Source organism: Alosa sapidissima, chromosome 6 (genome assembly GCF_018492685.1).
Source record: "Alosa sapidissima isolate fAloSap1 chromosome 6, fAloSap1.pri, whole genome shotgun sequence".
Classification (NCBI taxonomy): domain Eukaryota; kingdom Metazoa; phylum Chordata; class Actinopteri; order Clupeiformes; family Clupeidae; genus Alosa; species Alosa sapidissima.
This window is the reverse complement of record NC_055962.1, coordinates 34,898,261-34,925,247: the sequence shown is the minus strand read 5'-3', so window position 1 is coordinate 34,925,247 and position 26,987 is coordinate 34,898,261. Positions and strand designations below refer to the sequence as shown.

At 42.8% G+C, this 26,987-nt stretch overlaps 1 protein-coding gene across 1 annotated transcript; it reads right to left on the bottom strand.

Moving 5' to 3' along the window:
* Nucleotides 1–290: 290 nt before the first annotated feature.
* On the bottom strand, nucleotides 291–25,291 carry slc16a10 (solute carrier family 16 member 10). The gene is made up of 6 exons (XM_042095364.1): nucleotides 24,673–25,291; nucleotides 12,351–12,495; nucleotides 10,925–11,339; nucleotides 4,702–4,845; nucleotides 4,281–4,509; nucleotides 291–3,210 (listed from the first exon to the last, which is right to left on the bottom strand). Exons 1-6 carry the CDS (start codon nucleotides 25,007–25,009, stop codon nucleotides 2,984–2,986), a joined length of 1,497 nt encoding a protein of 498 aa, XP_041951298.1. The 5' UTR covers nucleotides 25,010–25,291; the 3' UTR covers nucleotides 291–2,983.
* Between the last annotated feature and the right edge of the window lie 1,696 nt (nucleotides 25,292–26,987).

The window sequence follows — 26,987 nt, the reverse complement described above, 5'->3', positions numbered from 1 at the left end:
AAAGTACCATTGCCAAACTCCTGGGTTAGTCGGGTCCAAAGTCCAGGCAATCCGATTGGTCATATGATTTGGTTCTTCAGGATTCTACTATGAGCATAGTTGATTAATAATGTGAATGTTAATAACTAATTGCAACTATATTTGACTTAAATACTCTGTCAAAAATGAATGAACATATTCTCCCACTGCAACACAATTCAGAATGATTTTGATATTCATTTTTTGAACAGATGGGGATGACCCAAATCTGAGATCACTTTAGCTGTTACAGTTACAGGTCTTCATATAAATTCAAGGTACTCAAGTCATTTTATTCTGGGTGATCATTTTGGGGCTTGACTCATGAATTCATACATATACAGGCTGTCATCCAAAAATATTTCAGTAAAAACCTTAAAACTAAATACTATAATTAAATGGATAAGGTACTTTGTGGTGTAGATTTATATATTGCATACATATTCAAAATACATTTCTAATACTTTCAAAAGCAGCTGAAAATGTGTGGAGGAAGAGAATGCGCAGTTTGATTTGAATCACAACAAAAAAAAACAACAGAGAACACCAAGATCAATTCATTTCTGTTTCTCCACTGGCTAAACAAAAGTATATGACTCAATAATTCACATTCTGAACATAACATTGATGTCAAATACTGAAATAGTTCAGTGGGACATTAAATCAAACACAAGGGCCAGGGTAGAGACATTACTTTTTTACAAACGTTTGTACTTTGCAGTTTGCCAACACTTGCATCGTGTATGGAATACAACAAACCAATATTAAAGCTGCTGAAAAAGAAAAAACAATAAGAGGATGTCCTTTAACAAACGTCAACGTGTTAGTTTTAATGAAAAGGATAGCTGTATGAACACACCTTCAGTGGTCAACCAATCAAACCAAGCGCATCAATGAATGCTTGCACCAGGTGTGTCATAACAGATCCCTTATGAAGTAAGAAAAAAAATCACATCAATTGAGGTAGACTGTATTACAAATCTGTCCTGAATTAATATCAAACCAGTATCTGAATTTGTCAATAGTTCTTTTGGAACTAAATTATTTGTAAATTACTATCACCCCAGCAGGATGAGTTATATTACCTCAATAAGTTGAGTGGAAATCAATCATGGTGATATGTTATTAATATCAGTTATAATTTTCTGGAATAAGTTTCCTTCATGTACTTTTGATAAATATATATATATGTTGTATGACAAGCAAACTATTACTTTCCTCTACATTATGCACTGTATATAAAGAATCATTCAAGGGTAGAAGCTACTTTAGCAAACAAGATTATGACAAAATAATTGGCATGTGTTTTGCATATGCATAAAACAAACATAAATAGTTCTAATGTGTACAGGCAATGCAAACATTTTATTGTATGTTTGTCATTTGCAAAGCAAATCTTGGTGCTGAGATGCTGAGGGGTGTACTAATGGTTGATTAGGAAGAGTGGCTGCAAGGATCTGTTGAACTTGATCCATTGTCTGTCTGTCTATATGGCTATATACTGAATAATAGTATATGATGGCAACAGCATTTTAGATACTATTTTGTTTTAAATCTGCTGAAAACTACTGTTCTAATAATTAAATAAAGGAAGGAAGATGGGAAAACAAATGGATACAATAACTGAATACATTTCATTTGTTAACTTCCTGAAATGATCACGACTAACATGTAACATTGATGTTGCATATGGTCAGTAAATACAATTTGGTAATCAGCACATATAAATGGTTGTAAATATTTGGTGTTACGCAACACAAAAGTGTGCTAGAAATCAACCGACTGTAAAGAAATTAAGTACTGACAGCACTGGCATGCAGAAGCTGAGCAAGTCATGTTGCCCACCCTCCAGCATCTTAGACATAATACGTGCAACGACACTGTCATTTGGCCCAGAATGAAGCTTTTGTGCGAGACATGCTATAGGTTTTGGTGGGAGATGAAATCTCTCAAGGCATGTTGCATGTATCAGTTATTGTGCTTCAATGTGATACAGAACGTTTAGAACTAAGATCTCCCCCAACACCATCTCTAAAAATAAAACACTTCTTTGAAGTGACAGTCTGTCTAATATTACTTAGTCACCGATACATTCACATGGGCGAGGTCCATCGCAGCATTAATTCATTCCTGTTCCTTAAGAAAATAACATACCACTCATTCCTTAGGTAATGGCTATTCATAAAATAGACTTCATCGCCAAAATATAATAAAATTGCATGAATATTAATATGAAAAAACATTGCAAAGATATTTAAGTATATATATTTACCTTGTCAATTTCTTTGGCTACATTTTTAAGTCAATTCAAAGCTTTTTTTTTTTTTTTTTTTGAAAAAACTAAGCATGCACTATTTCATAAAAATGACATTTAGGGATAGTAAAATTCATTAAATATAGAAACTAAAGCGAGGCTCGTGCCAGTTACAGCATTATTCACCTCATACAACTCAAAGGCCAATGCTTTCAGCCAAGGATGTGCCATTTCCATGGTCAGATAAGCGCTTGTTAAACATTTAAAAAGCACCTTGGTAAAGAATGTATTTTTCCCTTGTAAAAAAATTCAAGTTTTCCTCATTTCCACCTTACAACCTCAAGGTCATTTGACAGCTGGAAGATTGATAGAAAACCACAGTCCTATGCATAGCTCACAAAGATCACATTCATATTAACAATACACACTTCGGCTTTTTCGTTGATATGTTTTGGTGCTTAAAGACGTTTCTTTCTCCCTCAAATACACTGAGTAGGCATACACTGGTAAACACAAATCACTCATGCTTGGCACTATATAAAACCATACAGCCTTTCACTCTTAAGAATGCCCCGTGTCTATACATATACATACATATACATAATCAAACATACACATATGTATGTATGTATGTCCGTATGTATATGTATATGTATACATGTCAGTTTGTGTGTCCGTGTGTGTGATTTCTTGGCGGAACACAGACGTGTGTTAGATGACAGACTCGGGCTCGGCGCTCCTCACATCTCCCTGGCCTCCGCTGTTGCTCCTGTTCTCCAGCATCTTCTGCGGACTCTCCTTGGCCTCCTTGGCCAGGCGGGCCTTACGCCGGCGCTCCACCCAGGGGATGAGGCACAGCATGGCCCCGCCGATGAGGGGGGGGATACCTGCCAGGTAGAAGGCCACGTCGTAGCTCATCAGCCGGTCCCTCAGGTAACCTGTCAGTGGGAGCATGGGGGAAGTCCACAGAGTTGATTTAAAACATAGGATATCAGAATACATGAACATCCTCCTGCCAACCCCCTCCATCATCTACAGATTCACACATTCACACACACACACACACACACACACACACACAAAGAGCTCTACAGCCACTTGAGTAGAGCTGATGAGCCCCATGACATGTCTCTATGAGTAGAGACAGCTTGTCTCTTTCATTTACTTATCCCTGTCATTGACGTTTCACTCAACCTATATTAAATTCCGCACTGTGGAATTCCAGTGAGAAAAATAGCCCACTTGTCCAGCAGGACAGTGTTAACCGTTTGCACATGACCTGGCCTTGCTCCCTCTCACTCTGCCATGTGTCTGTGACATAGGCAAGACGTTAGCCTAATTAAACTAGCGCTCACAGGAAGAATTGCTGCCTGTGCATTCACATTCCACTGTTAACATACGCAGTGCATTTTTAGCTGTGCATATAATTGTGCTCATTACAAGCCAGTGAGTAAGAATGTTGGCATGTTGTTCTCCAAGATAAGTACATCATTTCAGCACACTTAGCTACCGAGTCATCTGGCAAACATTTGGCAATAGCTTTTCTGCTTTTCTTTAAGACACTAAACCAACTGTGAAGCTGCTAGCTTGTTACCTCAGCTATAAAGAATTTCTATTCTACAACAGTCATCTACCTTACTAAGCCATGGCCCGTCCTAATGAACATAAAACTCTCCCTTGCTTGCCTTGAGATTCACTGTCAGGCAACAGCCAGCAGAGGGCACTGTGAGAGCAGAATTTCTCACCTCACAACCTACCCAAGAGCACTGCAGCATACCGGGCTTGCATTAGCATTTTTCTTTGGAGCAGTGTATCTAATATTTAAATATCCGGCTACTTCTTCAGCCACCTCCCATGCAGTCAATTCAAACAATGAATTTAGTGTTTGTTGTTTAGAAGCTTTAGTAGCTAAAAGAACAAAGATCAGCAAAGCAAAGATGAGCAAGAGCATTCAGGGGTTTCCTCATGCTCCTCCATTATCAGCTAAGCCGGAGCAGGCCTAACCTACCTGCGATGGGTGGCCCTACGGTCATGGGCACGGACATCATGCCCAACAGGAAGCCGATGGCCTGGGACACATCCTGTGGGCCGACCAGCTCGAAGGCAATGGGCGCCATGATGCAGATGAAGCAGCCATCAAACAGGCCCATGAGCAGGCACACGGCGATCAGCCCTCCGAAGACGTTGCAGAGCGGGATCATCATGGACATCAGGCCAATCACCAGGAACGACATCACCTAGGAGGGGGGGGGGGGGGGGGGGTATGTTAAATCACGTTTATAACCACTTCCATTTGAATTTCAGTCTAAGATCCTAAAGTCACTGGGCTGCCAACGGATCACAATCTACATACTCAGACCCTCAACAGAAGCAGCTCCAGTTTCTAAATCGAAATGCAGTGGCAGCTGGAGAGAGGAACATGTCATTACCTGCAGGTACACCTTGTTGACCCCCGGCACATAGTCAGCCACCCTGCCGAAAATGAGACGACCCACAGCGGACGTGATGCCAATGCACATGAGCAGGACTTCCTTGTTGGCGTCCTTCCCAAATCGCTCCTCCACGTGTTTCATCTAGAGAGAGAGAGACACACATGAGCATGAGCTGAGACAAGCTAATACACACATCCTGGACTGCATCATGGGAAAACAAATGCACACCAAACACACGCACGCACGTACAATGACCCTGCTGTACCTGCGCACATTTAGCCTCTGAATTTTACAAATGTAAACAAACTCTGGGCTACTTTCATAACAGTGTAAATAGTGAAGAATAATCCATTGTTAATAGTGAGTTTCATTTAATTTAATTTCATGCGGTTTCTTTGAGACAGATTGAAGCTGTTAGAAAAGAACGTAGAGTAGATGAGTGCCAGTGGCACAGATAGGTTGTTGTGTGTGTGTGTGTGTGTGGGGGTTGTTCTAGTGCTGGCGAGCGTGGGTAAAGTTACATGTGTTGTGCATGTCTGTGCCTGGCCGTATCTGAGCAAAGAGAGGCCTTTTTCAGGGGCCTTACATCCTGTTCTGTTTCACACAGATGACTTTTATAGACAGGGGCTGCACCCCCTCTTTCAGCCCTGCCTGCTCTTGGGGGCGGGCTGTCATCCTACACTACTGGCCCACTGGCCCTGAGTCTATAATTCATATTTACTACCCACACCCCCATTCCTGCATTCCAACTACCCCCCAAATGCTGACGTATACCAATGGAACCCATTTGTATAGTCCAATCATAAAAGAGGAGGAGAAAGAGAGAGAGAGAGAGAGAGAAGGGCAGAAAGGGAAGATTGCAACCCAGATGGTTCAGTTTGGGGGGCCCTTGCGTTGGGAGTCTACCCCATAGTTGAGCACCAATCTGTGGGCTCCAGTGGTGGAGCAGCCCCTGCAGCCTGGAGCCGCGCCAGGCCCCTGCCTCTTGGGACTCCACTGGGCTTCCTGCTCCGGTGCTCAGAGAGCCTCTATTCCACCAGCCCCGCCAGCCACTCACAGCAAAACCCGCAAAAAAAAAAAACAAAAAAAAAACACAACACGGGGAGGAGCGAGGAGAGTCCACAATGTTCTGATAGCCGAGCTAGCGCCTGACCGTATGTCTGCTCTCCAAGCAACCCTGAAACAGACCAGCCATTTAAGCTAAAGTGATGCTGTTCAACAAACAAAAAACACATCCAACCCAAGTGCATACACACACAACCGCCCCCCTGCTCACACACGCACACACACACACACACGCACACGCACACGCACACACACACACACACACACAGACGCATGCAGCTCTGTGGATGATTGACGCGTCATTATGCAATGACACAGTCTCCATTAGTGACTGCTGGGCTTACGCTCTGCTCCATTAACTCCTGGGCTGCAAGGAAAGCAGTTCATCAGGGCAGCGCAGCCAGAGCAGAGCTGCTCCTCCCCAGGGGCTCAGCACACACACAGCCCACACAAAACACCAGATGGGCCTCGCGGACACTCACTGACGGACGAGTGGAAAATTGGAGAGCATCACGCACTGGCACCCCGGGATGTAAACATCGGGAAAGGTCAAAGGGCACCTGTGTGTGTGTGTGTGTGTCTTCAGGCCCTGCCTTACCTAAACGAGCATGATGGGTCATGGGAATACCATACCAAAGTTCTCCTTGGAACGGTGTGAAGCCTCTTCTTTAACCATGACTAAGGCAGATACAGTATGCTGGAGAGGGTCAATTCTATTATGTCTAGTAAAGAGGACATCTGACATCATGACATAGGCAGATACAGTATGCTGGAGAGGGTCAATTCTATTATGTCTAGTAAAGAGGACATCTGACATCATGACATAGGTAGATACAGTATGCTGGAGAGGGTCAATTCTATTATGTCTAGTAAAGAGGACATCTGACATCATGACATAGGCAGATACAGTATGCTGGAGAGGGTCAATTCTATTATGTCTAGTAAAGAGGACATCTGACATCATGACATAGGTAGATACAGTATGCTGGAGAGGGTCAATTCTATTATGTCTAGTAAAGAGGACATCTGACATCATGACATAGGCAGATACAGTATGCTCGAGAGGGTCAATTCTATCATGTCTAGTAAAGAGGACATCTGGTAGGAATCTGGTGCAACGTAACAGGATGTGCCAGGCTGAGCTGCATCATCAGGTCCCACAATGAAATGTAATCATAATGCCTTATCACATTAGGGCCGGGGCGTGCACAATAGTTAACTGAATATCCATTCATGTAATTGCAAGGTGCCTTAAAATGCACTGCACAGATAGATATAGATAGATAGATAGATGGATAGATAGATAATCACTGTAATTCACAAATTCACACAAAACAGACACATAGGAAACACTGTATAAACATAAAGACATATTAAACTGCTATACTATCTCTTTAATGTGTAAAGAGAACACACACTTTAATGTAAGATTAGGATATAGGCAAGTTGTGCAATGATGATGTGCCTGGCAACTCAGAGGACAAGTCTTCTATCCCTGCCATCTTCCATCCCTGTAGTCTAATGCAACATTATTCCTTTTTTTTTTAACCAAATGAAGGGCTGTGCCAAGCACAAAAGCACACCAAGTCATTAAAACTATTTTATTACACTTACTTTGAAAATGTTTTTTCATAGGCATTGTTAAAACCATATATGTTTGCTTTCATTTGGCAGTGATTTTCTTTTCAGTGAACATGCAGCATAAGAGCATGTAGCCTATCCAATACTACTAATTCCTTGCTAGTATCATCAGACGGCTGTTAAATAAATAAATGGGCTGAACTTTGCCACTGCACTCTTGCTCTGTGAAGGAAATGAGATAATAGAGGCAAACCTTGCCTGAGCAAACTGGAGTACTGATAACAACGGCATGATGTTGTCAAAGGTGCAAAATGAATTTAATTTCTGCACTGGCAACGAGAAGGTATTCTTACTCAACTTTCTCAAATATTCCTTCTTATCTTGAACCCATCCAATCCATGGCGGATGGAAAATCTCTGTTTAAAGTTGGCAATGTTAATAATAGCTGCTTTCAGACCTAGGAGTAAGTCTGCATGTTCTGCGGATGTCAAGCGGTTGGGCCGTACTGTATATCTGAACAACATAACCGGCCATTTGGAATTCCGTACCTAGTCGGCTCTTACACTACTGTCCTCCTAGTATTTCCGACGGACATTATGTAAATGTGCTCGTGTGTAAACGAAGCGAAGAACATACATTCTGTTCATGTGCATGTTCAACCACATTCAACCTGTTCAACCATGGAGATTCTGTTCATGTGCGTCGGTGTTGTTTACACATATAACCGCATAATGTCAGCATGTTAGCATCATATCTGAATCAACCATGCAGGTTGTCACGTGCCATGCCTCATGGCTGCTATTCAAGGCCTCTGGTGTGTTTGCATTTCTGGCTACTACCAACCAGAGCCATACTGTATAGATAGGGAGTTGAATTCTGAACACCCACTGTGTCGCAACTCTCCAGCTATAAGGCTCTGCTGCTAACTACGCTTGCAACAGCGCCGGAACATCGGTCCCACGCAAACACAGTCAGGGCCCTCTGGAACGGTCAGGGGGAAGAGGTAAACAGCTGGGATGTCTCCCACAGGCTCATGACGTTCAAGGACTGGAATGGCCTCAGTGGTGGACGCAGCACAGGCCCTTTGAAAGGGCGCTAATATAAACTAAACTGATGGAGAGAGAGAGCGAGTGAGGGAGGGGTGGGGGGGGGGGCGCCTCTCAACTTCTCACCTCAGCTCACGTTCATTTCATGCGGCTGCGGATTCTCTCTCTCCACAGGCTCACAGAAGCCGCTTAACTGCAATCTCCCACTGGTGTGCTTTATTAAGAGCTGCTGCTCTATAAATACGTAGCCCGGTGCCAGTATACTCTATGTGTTGGGAATGTTGCAAGAGACTTAGAATCAGAATGGCTCATTGAGAGGGATCGCAGGGGAACACAGAGGAGGAGGCAGGCAGAGCCGTGCTGTACCATGACTCAGCATACATGCAAATAGGGGAACACAGAGGAAGAGGCAGGCAGAGCCGTGCTGTACCATGACTCAGCATACATGCAAAGACTGGGTTAGTTCCAATACGGCAGTTAAATGTTCTGGAGGTTCTTTAAGACTTTGAACATGAGTAGTTTCGTGCCAGAACATCCCAGAGCTCCAGTACTGCGCAACTGGATGCCTTTAGCAATCTTTCCGAGTAGAAGGAATGTGTTTTCAATGCAAGGATCACAATAACTTATCAAAAATAAGCTCTTTCACAATGTTCTTGCTTGCCACAAACACCCTTCTTCATTTGAGACATTTCTCTGATGTTCTTAAACTCCTTCATATCTGCAGCGTATCAACAGGAGAGAGAGAAAGACGTGGATCTACCTGGACTTTTGGCCTTTGCAAACTTGAACTGATAGGCTTGGCTAAGATAACAGGGAACAGTCTAAAAGCCAAACAGTTTTCAGGCCAGATTTCAGCTCTGCATAATTTTTCCATGTGATAACACATCTCTCTGCTCTCTCACTGCTGAATCTAGAGCTCTGACAGTCAACTGACCGTAGGCTATGGTGCTGCGTCCTTGTCTGACCAGCAGAGCTGAGAAAGCTGTTTGCACAAGGCAGACAGCCCGCTAGGGAACGGTCCATCCCTTCAATAACAGGGTCACCATGTCCAAATAAACAGTGACATCTTGAGCCACACAGCATGGCCCCAACTCTCCTGCCTCACCACAGACAGACAGCACATCTCTTCTGAGGTGCAGCTTCAGCAAAATAAGAGGCGTTGACATCTTGTGGATGGTATGGAATACAAGAATAATACGCCATGTGTTTGTCTTACATAGTTGTGACTGTAATTGGAGCTCTCCTGCCCACAGATCATGTCTCCTCATTCATGTTTATTTTCTTTACATCAACAGAGCAGCTTGTGTGTGGAGGGTCACGTCAACCGTAAAAGGCAGCCGTGATATGTCCAATCAGATATTGGAAGCCTTTATGCATACAGTAGATGTCAGTCATAATAATGTCAACTTGGTGTCAGGTGACTCTGTTGAGATGGGCCTCTTGTTATGCTGCCTTTTTGACCCTCTGGTCAAACTTTAAACGTCTGCGTGTCTGTTTCTAAGATTCAAACATTCTCATGAGCCAGTTTTGTCTGATAAGGCAAAGACCAGAGTCAAAAGCCAGTAAGGCCAAATGAAATGGAGGTAACCCTACAACAAAGACTATTTTGCCATAATGTAAACTTTCTTTATATACTCACATTTGCGTCTGAATACATTCACCGAAAATGTGTCAAGTTATGATACGCTAACCACATGAAGCGTATGCTCACTAGCCACATGATCCGATCCGTGTGATACCGTAAATTATACCACACAACCTACTGAACTGGCCTTGCCCAACGTGTACTGAGCATTTGTGCTGAGGCAGGCAGGAGAGGAGGAAAAAACAAGCCGTAATTTCAGGAGTCTGAAGGTCGGCGGCGCGCTGCTGAGCTAGCCTGTCCGTCACACCGCCTGCAGAGGAGGCCCCGCAGCAGCGGCCACTTCCTGTTACCGCGAGGTTCCCATCACCTTCCCCCCGCACCGCACCGCGCCGCGCCACACCAATGGAATGCGCTACGCGCCGTCGTGACTGAGCTCCGGTCTCCCTGCACGCTGAGGCTCACCTCCTCTCGTGTCGCCTGACACCAGGACGAGCTGAAAAACACGTCTCAGGACCCCCACAGAGGTCCGTGTGCTTTTCCCCTGCCCGCCCTGCTGCAGGCCTCATGAATATAATCAGCAGCAGTGTGAGCCTCACTTTCACACGGCAGTTAGAATCCTTCAGGTACACTGAACAGTGTGAAAAACAAGATGTTTTTCACTGACCTGGGGCCAGATGGAAACTCGAGAGATGATGATAAATTCTCAGACAGATCAAAACAAGCTGAATCAATACTGCTCTCTCCTTACTGCCTGTGACACTACGGAGATCTGTCCTGCAGGTTAGCCAGACACAATCCCATCTGTGAAAACTCGCCCTATGTTTTTGTATAAATGTAATGGTTGGAACTGTGACAATATATGGACAGACATTTACGTACAGAAGAGAAAACACACAAAAGAAAGGAAACACACTCACAGAGACACACGCACGCACACACTTACCAGGTGAACATAAGGCACAAAGTAGCCATAGAGGGCTGCAGGGATCCCGAAGGCCCAAATGCGGTAGCCCAGCGACTTCCAGATGTTGACGTTGAAGACCTTTTGGATGCCACTCTTTTTGCCACTGGGCGTGGGCGGCAGCAGGGGCCTGTAGGTGAAGCCGGCCAGCATGAGGAGGAACATGAAGATGCTGAGCAGGCGCAGCGTGTTGTGCAGGCCCACGCGCTCCAGCAGCACCTTTAGCAGGAAGGGCAGTGTGATGGTGAACACGCTGCTGCCCGCCGTCACGATGCCGTTGACCAGGCCCAGGCGCTTCTTGAAGTAGTGGCCCAGGATGACCAGGCTGGGCTGGTAGGCGAACGAGCAGCCGCAGGCGAACACGATGCCGTAGGTGAAGTACATGGGCCCCAGGGACCTGAGAATGACGAGACAGTGGTGTTTTTAGGAGGGTGTTTGTTTTAGTATATCTGCAACATGGTTGTGTTTAAGGAAATGTGACAATGGCACTGTGTCTTTATTAAAGACGAACAAGGCCTAAGCAGTTCCAAAACATTTGAACAATGTGCCCGACATCTGATCACAAAATCACGCCGAATGTGGACTGGACATGCCCTAAATGTCTTTAAGCTTTGCGCCCCCTGACCAAGCATTTCAGGTCTCCAAGATAAAGCCCATTCTAATTATTAAAGACCGGTTGAACAAGAGCAATTCCCCAAACATTCCGTTTCCTGCTACGTTGCTTAATATACCTTACTGTATGATAAACTTGCATAACACCCTATGCTGGATTCAGTGGAATGACTTCTGGTGTAACAAGATGGTGAAATAACGTGACCAATGAAACAGAAACGTCTCTAGATAGAAGCCTGACCACATATCTGGTGTTTGTGGACATTTATGATGGCTGTGGATTCAGGGGTGAGCCACAGGATTGAGATTTCACCCAAATGAGCTCAGCTACTGAATCTCACCCAGCACAACAACAGCACATAAATGAATGATAAAAAAGTTCAAATCCACTGTAAAATAAAACGCTCCGCGGGAATGATGGCTTAACTGATGAGCTGTGGGAGGATTGTGTGTCTGATCTGATTACTTTTAATGGATGTGGTTTGTGGTTGTGTGTGAAGCCTGAACACTCGCTCTTCCAAATGAGTTGGCAGCCGGCTCAGCTGCACACCCACGGTACCACAGGAACAGTGTGTGGCCTGAACAGATGCACGCCTCAGAGTTCCACACCTGACAATTTGGGCATTTCACCGAAATCGTCCTATACTTACGGTGAACAACTAACCAAATGTTTTTGGCACAAAACAGGGTTTGCATAACATTTGCCTAAAGTCATATGGCAGGAATTCTAACCTGGAGAAACCAGCGATACACAAGAAACACATCCATCTATCTGGGTGGGAGTGGGGGCACTTACGTGACAAAGGAACTGGCCAGCAGTCCAACCAAGGCCACAGCTGCACCTCCTATGGCTGTTATCCTGCAGCCCAGCATGTCTGTGACCACGCTGACGATGGGGGAGCAGAAGAAGATCATCCCCATGGAGAGGGAGCCCACCCATGCTGCACACACACACACACACACACACACGGAAGATATGTTGATGTTTTATTAGACAAAAAGCTTAGGCAACATCACACAAGTACATGAGGATGCATGCATAAGGAGGTAATGCGATCAATTATTGCAGATGGTGTTTTTTCCCCCCAAGTCCCCACCAAGCCTTCTCTATATCATGCCAAAGGGTCGAGCTATCAAAAGGCAGAACATTTCCTGTCAGTGTTTACTTGTTAAATGTACATGAATGGGTCTGCCTTGCCCTTTGGACTGGACTCCAGCTTAACGGGTGAAGGTTGACCCTTTGAAAGCCCAGTGGATAAAAGGTTGTGAAGGCAAGAAGGCCTAACAGGATACGCAAACATCAGTACGCATATGTCACAAGCCCCTATATATCAACAAGAAATCTGTTTGAAAGTGAACGCATGGAATGGGCAAACAAAACTGGGCCTCAGAGATCTACCAAGCACCGCATATTGATCGCCTGACGAATGTAACACACTGACCCAATCAAAAACGCACATGTGCAGGATCAAACCTTAAATCAACAAGGATCAATAACACCAAGAAAATAAGCCTCAAAAACACCTACGCAGGTCAAACTGAAAAAAAATATGGCCTCAGGGTTAGCTCTCTGTGTCCAGCAGTTGTTTTTCTGCACAGCCATGTCCAGCAGCTCAGTTCTCCCTTCCCAGCAGGTCCAGGGAGGACTCCAGTGTTCAGCAAGACCCAGACAGAGAGGGATCACCACTTGGAAATAAACAAGCTGCGTGACGTCTGATAAATATTGTTTCCGGCTTTTCTTCGGGCCGCCACGAAAGGCAAACAGCTGACGTTTGGATCAGAAAAACAAGAATCTGTGGGGTGTGCACAGCACACGGCAAACCATTGTGCAAGACTGCAAGGGGTTAAAAGGTGGCCTTTGACCGGCAATAGTACAGGGAATGAGTGCCAAAATGAAGAAATGTTTCTTTTTTTTTTCTTTAAATGGCAAGACACAGAGACAGCTAGTGAGGGTAGAAACACACAGTCTGTCTGCTCACATCACGTTGTTTTTTTTCCTGCTGCACTGTCAAGTTTGCAGGCTGGCTGAAGCCGGATCGAGGGCACCAAGCCCCAAAGAGGGAAACGTAACTGCTGCTTCTCTGGCGAAACTGATGAGTTCAAGAGTTTTTTTGGTTTCATCTCTCTCCTAAGAGGAAATCACATTCCTTTCTGAGACAGCATTGTCTTGTGATGTGTGATGTGTCACCATTACTGCATCAGGATACCTAGATAATAAATAAAACTGAAGAGACGACTTGACCTTTTGACTTGTTTATCAAGTTATGCGGAGAGGAAACGACCTTGCACAGGCACAGGAACATAGAGATAATCAGGCGCTAGTACAAGGACAGTTGGGGTGAAGGGTGCTCCAAGAATAAACTCGACCCATAGACTTCCATGAAATATAAACAATACCGACGTCCGTAAACAATAGCATATAAACACAATATTAACCTCAAACTCTTGACTTCTATTTACGTCCCCATTTACGTTACATTTTTCCTTGAGTACCAATTAAGTGACAACAGGGAAAACTATTTTGTAACTGGAGTCGTGAACCCATTCAAATTCACAGTGGGATGTTCTCAAGTGGCTGAAAGGACACAATGACCTCCCAAACGGAGCCGGATATTACTGTTACATTTTCATCTGTTGGCCAATCCACAACTAAATGCATCTGAACAAGCCCTTCAGAAGTCCAGACTGAGAATGCAATTTCAGGCTGGTGACTTTTGCCGTTACGTCCAATGGAGATTCCCCGCGCCTCCCCCCAGGGGCTAGTCTGTCACTGACGGCACCGGCTGAGATGAAAATCTTCCCAAATTCACCTCATAACCTCGTGTTCTCCCTGTCTGAACCCAATAACCCTCCGTCTTGGCCAGACTAATGTCAGAACTACCCTGCTACTCCCCCACACTGGGAGAATTAGCTCAAAACAAATGTCCAGGTATCCGCCTGTTTCACTCCACTTAGTACAGGGTATTAAGGTATGACAGACATTAAAGATACTTTATCTCTGTTTAGGCAAACAGGATACTTGATTATCATAATGTTCTACGCTTTAAAGATGCCTTTGTTAAAAAACAGATCAACTGCCTCTTTAAAGATCCTTCAATATAACATTTTCAAATGTGTCCTAACTCAAGCACTAGATGATGGTGAAATGATGGCTGAAAGTTCATATGAGTGGGATGATGGATGGCAATGTGGATGTTAAAGTGACCATCTGATAGTAGCCTACATCATACTTTGAAGAGATTATTCATTTGTTTCAGTTTTATTTCCTGCCTATAACCGGCCTGTTTGTTCATGCTGCTGCTGGCTTTAGTTAGGTGCAAAACTGCCTTTGGGACTTCTTACACTCAGAGCATAAAAAAAACAAAAAACACTCCTTCGTGCCTGGTTTACGGAAACTTAGAGCACGAGAGGTTGTTCCTTAACCAGGTGCAACCCATCCTGTGCTCTGACTTCCTGAAGCACCACAAATAGGAGGCCACTTGTCCACGTCCAAACACATGACGGAAGGTGGCAAAGCCCTGATGGAGTAGATAGTAGCAGTTCCACTTCCCTTTTCCTCAGCTCGGTGTGGGCCCATTTGGGAAACACAGGCCGTCTAGAAAAATAACCATGACCCCAGGGATAGCCTCATGACTTCAGAAGGTGGTATCTGTTAGTATACAGAATGGCTTTTATGGAAAAAGCTTTTAGTTGCAGGCAAGTGAAAATAAGTTTTCTAGAAAACCTAGGAACACCAGCCAAACACGTTAGAATAGTTCCACATAAAGGTGTTATATGTGATTACAAACCTCCAAAACTGCCAAAGGGGCTAAATAAACTCATTTTAGACGTCAGAGTACCCATCTGAAACAGTCCACACCACATCTCTTTTGACTGTTAGACTGTAAAATATGTCACAGCTCATAGAAAAGTTTATGGGTCACTGGGTTAGCACAGCATGTTCAATGCCGGCCAGACTCTTGTCTACACGTACAGTCCTCTACACACGGAACTTTGTAACGTTTAAGTTGTTTGCATACAGTACACTTGTGTAACTTGCTTGACATGACATGGAGTGATGACATATGTAAATGAGATGGACCCAGGCATCCATGAGTCTGTTTGGGATGCGTAGACATATCATGTGATTATGGCTTGGTAGGAGCAGTGTTACTTTTAAATGCTATCTGCTTTGGTCACAGAGTGGACCTCGAATGTCTTCTCCAAAGTGTTGTTGGTATATCGTTCAATCAGATTCTGTTTTTAGAGGGGAAAATACTCTGGTTACTTTCTTTGTGTTTAGATAAATCTGTAGTCTTCTGTTAGTTTTATTGGGGAACATTTTTAAAGTAAATGTGCACAGCCATGTGCATAACCATGTGCTCTTCCCAAGATCTCATTTTCACACACTTGTGCCAGAAACTCGCAGTTAACCTCCAGTCATGGTTCCAGTATAGTATAACTGCCCTTTCAGAGGTACAAGTAGGTCATAACCTGTACAACAAACTAACACGTGTAAATACAGAATCCTTCTCACGGCCTCCAGCATGAACAGCTTCATTGTGCTAGTTGTACAATCAATCGATCAAGAGTTGCCTAGAAATGTACATTATAGCAAGGAATTAGGCTGAACTGCGCCCCAGGAGCCTACCCCCCCCCGCCATCCCAGGCTTGGGAATCGGTTGCAGGTATCGGTTAGGAACCGGTTCCAAAGGTTCCGATCCATCGGAATCGTACACATCCACGCGTTAACGATTCCACTAATGATTCCAATACAAAGCTTTGTTTTAGAAATGTTTACTTTTTTAGACATTTTAAAGGAGAATTCCGGTGTGATATTGACCTAAAGTGTATCGAAACATGATACCGAGTGTGAACGTATGTCTCATAGCCCATCTCGGCTTGTCCCCTGCACTCCAAAATCTGGCACTAGTTAGCCGATGCTACCAACATCTTTTTCAATAGTGGTGCTTCGGCATCGGGCTAGCCATGCAAATAAATCACTGTTTTACACCCATTTACGAGGCTCAATGTATCTCCACACTTCATTGGTAGACTTCCGAGGGCCCTGACATTTAAAACGAGACATTGAGAACTTTGAAAAAGCACTGGTAGTTTACTTACAAGACGATTTATACAGACAGTATCTTCACGAAGTTTAGCGTTTGCAGCCATCTTGAATTTAGTCACGATAAGTCGAGCAACGAGTAAGAATGAACAGGTATGATAAGGGATCAGATTCCAAAAATAATTCAGTGGAAATGCATGGATTCCAGTTGCTGCTACTGGAAGAAACTGGAATCCATGCATTTCCACTGAATTATTTTTGGAATCTGATCCCTTATCATACCTGTTCATTCTTACTCGTTTAGACTTACACTTTAGGTCAATATCACACCCGAATTCTCCTTTAAAGGATTTAACTTCTGTATTGATATTGCACACTTTGTATTCATTCTCTAAAACCACTTTAAATTAGACATTCAAAGCCAACAACTCCCAAAGACATCCTATAAGTGTTCAGCAAATGGTACAGGAATCGATATGGGAATCGATAAGGAATCGCATTGATAAGCAGACTCGACAATGGCATCGATATCGATCATTTCTTAACGATGCCCATCCCTAGCCATGTGTGGCTGGCCTGGCCTGGCCTGCTGTGGTGAGTGAAACCCGGTGCAGTGGGCAGCGGCTCCACCAGCTCAGGCATAGCTATTCCTGTCTCTTGCTGTTCATAAGGCCTCTGACTTTCGCCGCGCACTGGCTCAGTTTGATCTGGGGAGGCTAAGCTGCTCTATGCTGACAAACTGGCCCGTGGCCAGCCCCTCCCGCCGTGAACACAGGCCGCTGGTCTGTCTCGTGCCAGACGGGGGTGCAGTCAACTCAGGACAGGGTCCTCTCTGGCTTTATTGGGGGGGAAATAATCAATTAGCCAGCAAAAGCCTTTCCCTTGCTAGTGCATTGTTTCAGCTCCCAACAGCTTCAGTTATTACAAACCCAATTACATACACCAGTCTATTTTTAGATTATATACATTTCTTTCTTTATAAATTTGGAATGTATAATCGTCAGATTATACAACCTAAGTAGCGATATAATTAATTAAAATGCAAAAATGTATTATGGAGGAAATCCAGGGGCGATGTGTTGTAACATGTTGAACTTATGCCCACCTCCCCACCCCCAGAAATGTAGACAGGCAGACATGTTCAAACAACTTCAGGAGCATTACACCATCTCATGAAGAGAAACAGAGAGAAAACATTTGACAGCAAACTTTCAATGTGATAACCTAAATAAGCAGCCCTTTGACAGCAAAAATGGCAAATTATTCAACTGAAAATGCCACAAGAAATTCCAAGAGGTGCACATTTCCGAGAAGGGGCCAGATTTGTAAATTCTTCTAAAGGTTCCCTCCATTTTACCTCTAAGACCGGACCCACATGAAAAGTGGCTGCCAACCTTATACAGTACAATTCTGCTTGAGCTAGTTGGTGTTACACTGAACCAATTATGACCCAGCAGACTCCTGGTGCCAGCCCTGCTCTCACTCTCTCTCCGTCTTGGCACAGGGCGCCAGCACACCCTGGTGCAACCCTGTGATGTCAAGCATTAAAAAGGAGCCCAAATCATGCCATTACTGCAGCCCTCCTGACCTGCACTTGCGTAAATGATTAGGGCCAGTCGCGTTTAATCCCCTGGGCCCCATGCGCGGAGCTGGTGCACTGTTCACATCTGGCCCTCGCAACTCAGACGCCCACGCTGGAGGCTCACAGCTGGAAGGCATAACTGTGAAATTTCTCCTATAGGAGGATTTGGTGGGAGTGAAAATTGCTGAATGGAAATTGCTGAGGCTAGGATTTGGGCAAAAAGTTAACACAGCTATCCATGAAGCTGGGCATGATGCATGCTGCTATAGAACGGGAAAGTACAACTGCTGAACTTGTAGATCATTTCGACAAAAAAATTATGGCATTATTACCTCCGCCAAGAGTTATATTTTCATCCGTATGTTGGATGGTTGATTTGTTGACAGTTTTCATGAAACTTGGTGGAAATGTGTAGCATGGGCCACTGTGACTCTGGCAGCCTCATTAGAAAAAACGAAAGTATATTCATTATATATTAAATAAAATGTGTGCGCGTCCAAAACCGTAACCCCAGTTCTCTGATAGAGTGAATATTCAATTTTCATTCTGCGAATGTTCACTGAAGGGTGTGGGAAGGTTCGCTATGAACATTACCCTAATGTAATTCAAGAAAATATTTTTAATGTTCCTGGAACGTACTGAAAGTCCATTAGGCCTTCCACATTTTATGGTTGTGTGTCTACTTCATAGTTTAGGCCTAATAATCATCAACGAATATAAAACAGTTTAGGCCTAATAATTCATCAATGAATATAAAACTAGTGTGCTCACACTAATGTTTTAAAACCCAAACTAAGAATAATATAGGCTACTTAAGGCAACAAACTAAATCTTGCTATATGCATGCTTGGAAGCACATAAAGCTAGAGATGATTGACCCATTGTGCCGATTGCACACTGTAGGTATATCATTATTGTGCATTGTCACTATAGGTACCTCAAGGGAACGGTTATAGAACGTTTGTTAAAGGTTTCAAAAATATAACCTTAATAGAACCTTCAGGGAACTGAATGAGTTGTGGGTTCAAGCCTGTGAGCAGGGCTGAGCTGCGTGGTAAACAGAACGCAGGTTACATTGTTGCCATGTCCTGGATTGGGTGTGAAGTTTAGGGAAGTGACTGATGGCAGCTAGCTGGTACATAGCTATGCAGTATGTATGCTGTGTAAACCTTCCTACTGCCCCCTTAAAGACATGTGCTACTGACAGAACTAGCATTCATAGCCTATTGGTGTCAGAAATTAGCCTGTCTAAGCCTCATATTTGTGGCGGCCCACCACAGTATCAACATTGACCACCACACAATGTTTTTCCAGGTTGTACTAAATTGTGCTTAAATCTGGTTCATCATAACCACACTACGCTAATTTGTTAAAAACTGTTGAATTCAAGTTAATTCTGCAAACCTACCCCCACAAATAGAATTCAGTTCAGGAAACACTGGAAATCATAGACTGTTGCGAAACACTGGTGATACTGAGTATCGGCCCATACTAGCATTGTTAAAGTCATCCAGTCCCACAGAAGGCCATTGGTTTCCATGAAACCATGGGCTGATGTTAACAGTATGAATCGGAGAGCAAACAGATTGGTGCGTAAGGCTATGCCATTTTCCCCACGTGCAACTCTGAGTTAGTGTGTTTACTCTCTCCTTTATCTCCCAACAACCTTCACCTGAACTCAGTGTCAAGCTAACATGAGGCAGAGATCAAAAGCTCTGTTAACCATTAACAGCAGTCTGCTTTGGGGTTATCAACTAATTTGGACAGCAGCGATTCACGTTTCTGTTCACAGAAATCCACCGTGAATAAATATTGTCAGAACTGTGACTCGAGGTCAAAGGACAATGTACTTACAATGTTACAATTTAGACAAAATGTTGATAAACATCATTAACATTGAAAAAATTGCTCGTTACAAATTTCTGATTTGCTGGAATACCCTTGGATCGTTGGATACCTTGGTTGATATCAGTTAATCATCCTATACTTCTACATCCTCTTTAAGGTGTCCTGAAAAATACTGCTTACTGAAGTGGAAGGCCATTGTTTAGTTCAAGTTGTTCCTCTAACTGGTTAACTGGTTGATCTCGTAGTAAGAATGCAAAAACACTGACAAATAAGTCCCCTCAACAGTGTTCTCAAAATTGTGTGTCTCGAATTCAGCCTGCATGACCCAATCAGTTTCTTGTGTAATGATTAAGACATCCGTTTGGGGTTGGGGCATATTCAATTTCAATTTCAATTTCAATTTCATTTCAATTTTCGATTCAATTTCACTTATAGAGCGCCAAAACATTACACATGTCTCATGGCGCTTTACAGAGTGTTAAACATTTCACAGAGAGCCCATGAGTAACAGGGGCGAGAGGAAAAAAAAGATAGAAAAGATGTAAAAAAATATGTAAAAAATATGCACATGCAGACATGATTATGCAAACTCATTTGAGTCATTGTCTTGCATCCACTTCTGTTATTTTACACATGCAGCCTCTGCTTTTGTGATGACGTGAGCAGTATGACGCAATTCCAGCATATCTTTATTTAAAGACCCATTTCATCTGTGATGGTTCATAGCTTGAGGATTTTGGCTCAAAAATGTTTTGAACATCTAGCTATAGCGGTATTAATATAAACAAATACACACACAAAATTTACCACTGAATTATTCACCAAATGCAGTTAAACACAAGGCCTTGAATAACCCCTAGAATAGCCTCACCTGGCAGTCCTTAAAAGGACCAAACCCCAGGGCAGCTATAGCTGTTTGAGGTCTCTTGGAGGTCGGAGGCAAGGGTGCGGGTGTGATCTCCTTTGAACACCACCCCAATGGCTCATGTTGTGATTGGTCAATAATACGTGTGGCCAGCAGGGATATCTATCTCAGTGCTGGCATAGACTCGGGCACAAGCTGTACCTTGGATGGGGGAGGAGGGTATTGTCGTATAAAACCTCAGTGAACACACACAAGACGATTGGGTCATCATCACATTGCATTACAGAATCACCAGAGTTTGTCAATATTGTCAATATTGATTTGGCTATAGAATAGTGACTTTTCATTTAGGAAGTGCTCATTGCTCATGTTTGTGTTAGATGACTGATCAGTCAGAAGACTGTGTTGACACAGCTACAGAGATTTAATCACAGCAAGCTTACTAATATTGTGCATTGAACATTGTTCAAATCATCTTAAAACTAAATGACATCTTCATTTGCGGTCATGCTTCAAATTTACAGCCAACTTCCTCCTCAACCTTTCCAACCTAACGCCTTTTGCGGTCTTCACATAGCCTTTAACACTGGATTAGCTTGTAATAATTTGTTTATCCTTCTCAGTGAGCAGGCTGAATAGGCTTCTAGAAGCATTCATTCTGCTCACGCTGGGAGGTCCAAGTCTGAAGGTTGTAAGGTTGCAGGTTGTAAGAATCCACCCTGACCAACTGGATTAAATGAGGTCTTTGGTGAATGGCATGATTAGCACACAGTTGCAAAAAGAATAGCTGTCTCTTGACACAACACAATCAGACTGTACCACCCTACTTGCATAACATTTAATGATGCTGAGCAAGACAGAGACCCAGGCACAGAAACCCTTGAGGTGGCACACGACACTGAAAAGCATAGGGTGAAATATTTGTCTGGAAAAATATTACATTTCCTTCATCTTTAAAGAAAAAAAAAAAATAATCCACATATTTATACAGTTTAGTGTGACTAAAATAACACTAATATGCCTACACATCTTATTTCACGCAAGTTTTAGGTTGTTGCTTTTGCATTACTGCCACATGTTTTGCTTTTCACTCTATTTTTTCTATCATATGTCACCAGCCCTGGGGAAATACTGGGCACCATCTGTAGTTTGTTGATAAACAGGGCTGTGTCCTTGCCCAATTTTTAGATGAGATTTTAATTGACACCCTTTATTAACAGACTGCATTCCATTATCAAATTAGACATACCTCTGCTACATGTGAAGGTAGAACTGCAAACTATTAAGGCACATTCTTATTTGATCCAGATGTCTACAGCTCCAAGAAGTAAATGGTCATCTTAAAATACTGTTGTATTTTAACTATACTGTTGTATAGTTCTGACAAGACTAAGCAACTTGCAACTTGTGGTTAGGTTTACTTCTGCACAACACAGTTCAAATATAGCCCTCAAGACATCTAGCCAAATTTATCATATAAGCTATACCAAAGGAGGAAGGAGAAACAGAAAAATGATCCAATAAAATAAATTTCGGTCTCTGGTGTCTAGGTTGAACGACATGGCTCCCCCACTTCCCTGCTCACTCCCTAACAGGAAACACTGACACAGGCTACTACATTACATTACATTACATTACATACTAGATGCAGTGCAAACTGCCTTCACATTTATGAGGCATTTGTTGTTATTGTAGTAACCTTGTAAAAGTCCAAAAGTTCAGTACATTCGCTTTCCTTGGATTATTTTTAATGCAATCATAACAAAGCCACTGTAAGACTGTACCATTAAATCCATATTTTTATATACATGCAGTCACTTTGGGTGACGAAGCTGTTTGAGCAACAGGTCACATTTCATCCAAAATGTTTGTGGATGTTTCATTTACTGTATCTGCATGTTATCTGCATTGTGGATGTTTCATTTATCTCATATTCCCAAGAAATGAATGGCAGAAACTCTTTAAGCGCAGCCACAGTTCAGCAACTTTATTTAGAATACTTAGAATAGCTTGGCCTCTCAGCAGGGTACGACTCCTAACGTAGCCTAGACCAGGAAAGTATTAACTTGGGCCTAAATCTGGCAGTAACTACTATCTGTAGGCTTCCTAGTGCTGGCCTCACAGCCAGTTTCAAATAATGGACTATTAGGTTAGCCAATTATCAATATCTGAGCAATTTACAGATGATCAAGTTAAATCCATTCAGTGTTGTGTTCTGCATTGTGATAAACAAACTGCCTATTCATACAGGGATTTGGGTGATTAAGGCCCCCAATCATCCTTAATCGACACTAGTCAACATTATCAGTGTTTCCTGTCTGTGAGATGTAGGCTGTTACCAAACCAAAAGATTTTAAAATCATCTGCAACTAATCATGAAGTTTAAAAAAAAAAAAAAAAAAAACTTCTTTAGGACCTTCACATGACAGATTAAGATCATCCAACACTAATCATCAACCAGTATCTCCAACAATTATTTAGACTAAAGGATTTGCCATTATATCAGTCTTATGACGTATGACTTTTCATATGAATTTTCCTGAGAACATCAATTCACTTTAAGAGTCATTCACTCTGCGACCTACTCCACCCCATTCTCCAACCACATCTCATAAAGAGCAACCTTGACTCAACAGGTGGCTGGAAACGTAACAGCACAAGCTAAATGATTCATGTGGTGAAAGGCCAAGACAAGAGGGAAATTCACAAGGTACAACACCTCAGTGAGTGCTAAACACTCATCAGTTCTCATCATTCTGTTCAGTTTTTACTACCAAGTACTCACTTTGTAACTCGTGTAAGTGATGCAAGACGAAGAATCAATCAGTAAATTCAGAGGGGGTATTTCACTATCCACACACGGTACCCAACATGATATGTTGATGAGTTAGACTAGATGCCTTGATGTTTACAAACAAACCTAGCTTCACTTCTGGGAAGCACAAAAACAGAATTCGTATCAAATGGCTAATATTTACATGGTACTTTGTACATAAATGTGTTGCATTTGTATTCATATCACTGCATGAGTTTGAACTTTACAGTAGCCTGTTCGTTTTGATGAATTTATTTAAAAATCTTCTTACCTAACATGTTCTGACATGAGCAATGTTTAGTGCAATCTGAAGTAGCTTCTTAAAGTACAAGCAAAAGTGAGTTCCTGACAAACAAGCTGAGTTTCTTGTGCACATTTAATTGAAAATGAGATATTTTTCACCAGATCAACAACGTTATGGCCATGCAGTATCACTCTTGGAAGTATCACGTTTAATTACAGTCAACTGTGGTTTGCTAAGGAAGTATCTATGCATGCATGCATGAATGAATGAATGAATGAATGGATGCCAGACATGCATTTCGTGTCTATGAAGTAATTCCCTCAGTTGCGCATTTTAACATCCGCTTCCCTCAGTCTGAGAGTAAATTTTAGCTAACTAGCCAAAGCTGACAATGTGAATGCTTTCCTTACTGATATGATTTTTAAGTGTTATGCTTAACGTTATATCCAGCTATCTTCCCTTCAGAATTATTAATCTCAGTGGTGTGTTATTTGAAATTCCAAATCAAGATAAAACAAACATGTGAAGTTGGTAGTACAGCCATACCAGCTAACATACTTCCTTCAGTTAGCGCACACGTGGGCAAGACTGGCAAGTACAGTAGAGTGGGCTCGGTTCTATTATGATGGGTTGTTCATTCATATGCTATGGGAAGTCAGACACTAACTTGTCTTCAGTGTTAATATTAAGTGAATATTGTGACGTGAGACAACTTACAAGTTTTGAATTGAAGGTCTTTGTCGTCCGGTGATCCGAACTCTTGCAGCAGGTACACAAACAAGATGCCAAAAGCGTTCTGGATGCCGAATACTGATCCATTGCACCACATAGCCGCCAACATGACAACCCATCCCCATCCACCCTCCGGCGGCTCAAACTCTTTCTCGGCAACGGTTTCGGACCCTTTCTCTGTTATGGCTTTGCTGTCCCCGTTCTCCTTCATCTCTGCAGGTACATTGAGGGGTTTCGTCTCTGTCTTTCCGTCAGCTTCATCAGTCACAATGTTCGTATTTGCGCCAGCTTCGTTTTCTATCATGTTTTTGCCTTCTGTCATGCCTCCAATGAATAAAAATACGCGGCTGGAAAGAGTCCGTTCAGCTGGTCACCGTCCTCGTTGATTTCTCAAATTGTCACCAGTGAAATTGAGGCTGCGATTTGTTGCTTGCGTTGCTTGCGCTCTCTGTCGCTGTATCTCTTCTCTTCACATAAACTCGGTAGCTTTTATTAAAATCTAAACGGGCGTTACACTGTCATTTCAATGTGCTGATGCAATAATTTCACAAGTAACGTTAGAGGAAGCCCATTGCAATGTAAGCAACTGTGACAGCAGGGCAGTACAGTATTAATAGGTACCTCTAATGGGCGGGGCAAGAATAGACAGAGTTCTGTCGCTGATTGGACACGTGTGTCCATCCTAAATTGTAGAGCCTGGTGAAAAGCACCCGGCCTTTTAAGTAATTTTGTTGAATGACAACGTTTAACACTCGATTTCATACGCTTTTTTTAAATCTAAAATTAAGTGGTCATTTATGTTGCATTGTCCCCTCATGATAGTATTCAGCATGGATTTACCTGATTGATTGCATTTGGAAGACATAAGACGAGCTCTGTATAACACTTAAATATGTGTGGTAAAGGGCATTGGTGTAGAAAATATGACCAATTGCACATTTTTTGTATGATTTCAGTAGATCATTAGAGGGCAGATCTTCCAAAATAGTCCCAGAGCCATAGATAGACTCTAGTTCCAGTGACGTACGCCATCTAGTGGTTCACAGAAAATCTAGAGAAAGAAATGTCAGTATCCATCACTTTCTTCCCAAACCCAGGTGACATGGAAATAAATTGGTTGTGTGGGGGTAAACTAGCTGAAAAAAATTAGATAGATGTTCTAAAGCGACAAGAAATATGATTTGTTGAAAAATAACCATAGGCCTACTTCTTCCAAGAAATAAATTTCTTCCAGCGGAATGGTTGGTAAGCAGCAACTCTAACTTTCGTATCATTTTGTAATGCGATCAGCATGAAGGGCACTGTTGCAGTGTATCCTACCTATGATACAATAGCTTCGACGATTCAGCTAATCTATTATCTATATTCAACTATATTAAGTTACCAATCTGATTCAACCTCTTTTTTCAACCCAGTCCCCTCACCCCACCCCCATGTCACCCTAGGGGTTTGTAAAATACTGAGTATTTAGATGGAACAAAACTTTACTATAGTTGGTAGTGAGAGGAAGGGCGAAGAGGGAGTATGCATATTATGTCTATGGGAGTATGGGCCTTTCTCAGAAATAATGACCATATGCATCCGGTTTCGCTTTGTGATTTGGTATTTGCAAATTCCATGGTAGGCTACCCTTTAGCCTACTAGTAAATGATGACTAAATGAAAGCAAAGTCCTTTTAGGCAAGTCCCTCCACTCGGCGGCCATATACCAACGTTTTATGGGCACTCATCGGGCATAGTCTTTGGGTCGAACTGCGCGTGCGCAAGGCTTCACGACACCAATCTTGCTCCAGCGGCGAAATCACAACACATGATTGGCACGATGTCTTCACAACACACCATATGATTGGCTCAATGTATTCACATCACACCACATGATTGGCTCAATGTATTCACATGTCGACGTTTTGCCGAGGAAGGGGTGGGATATGTGTAGACAACGGCCATATTGGCGTGACAAACTAGCCCCATGCATTTCTATGGAGTATTTTTTGAGTGCCGTGTCTCCACAATAGAAAGTCTCTGGTGAAAGTCAAGTCATACGTGTGATGTTCCGCTACCATGGCCACGGCAGTGTCACTAAATGTAGATATGTTGCATAATTTATTTTAAACACTGTTAACTAGAAGTGATGCAACATGTCTACATTCAGTGATATTTAGCACGTGTTTTACCTGTTAGCCACTTAACACGGATTCCGTGGCAGGCAGTTTATTGTCACATGCATATAGTTACTGGAAGTAAGAAATGCAGTGAAATCATGTCTGGTGTCAGCCTATTTGTGCAAAGTGGGGGGGTAAA

Bases quoted from the DNA above. Each gene is read 5' to 3' on its own strand.
- slc16a10 (XM_042095364.1), bottom strand. From the start codon at position 25,009: ATGACAGAAGGCAAAAACATGATAGAAAACGAAGCTGGCGCAAATACG. The intron at 11,340-12,350 runs GTAAGTGCCCCC...CGTCATTCTCAG, and splicing joins CTGGCCAGTTCCTTTGTCAC to GTCCCTGGGGCCCATGTACT. The intron at 4,846-10,924 runs GTAAGTGTGTGC...CTCTCTCTCTAG, and splicing joins TTGTGCCTTATGTTCACCTG to ATGAAACACGTGGAGGAGCG.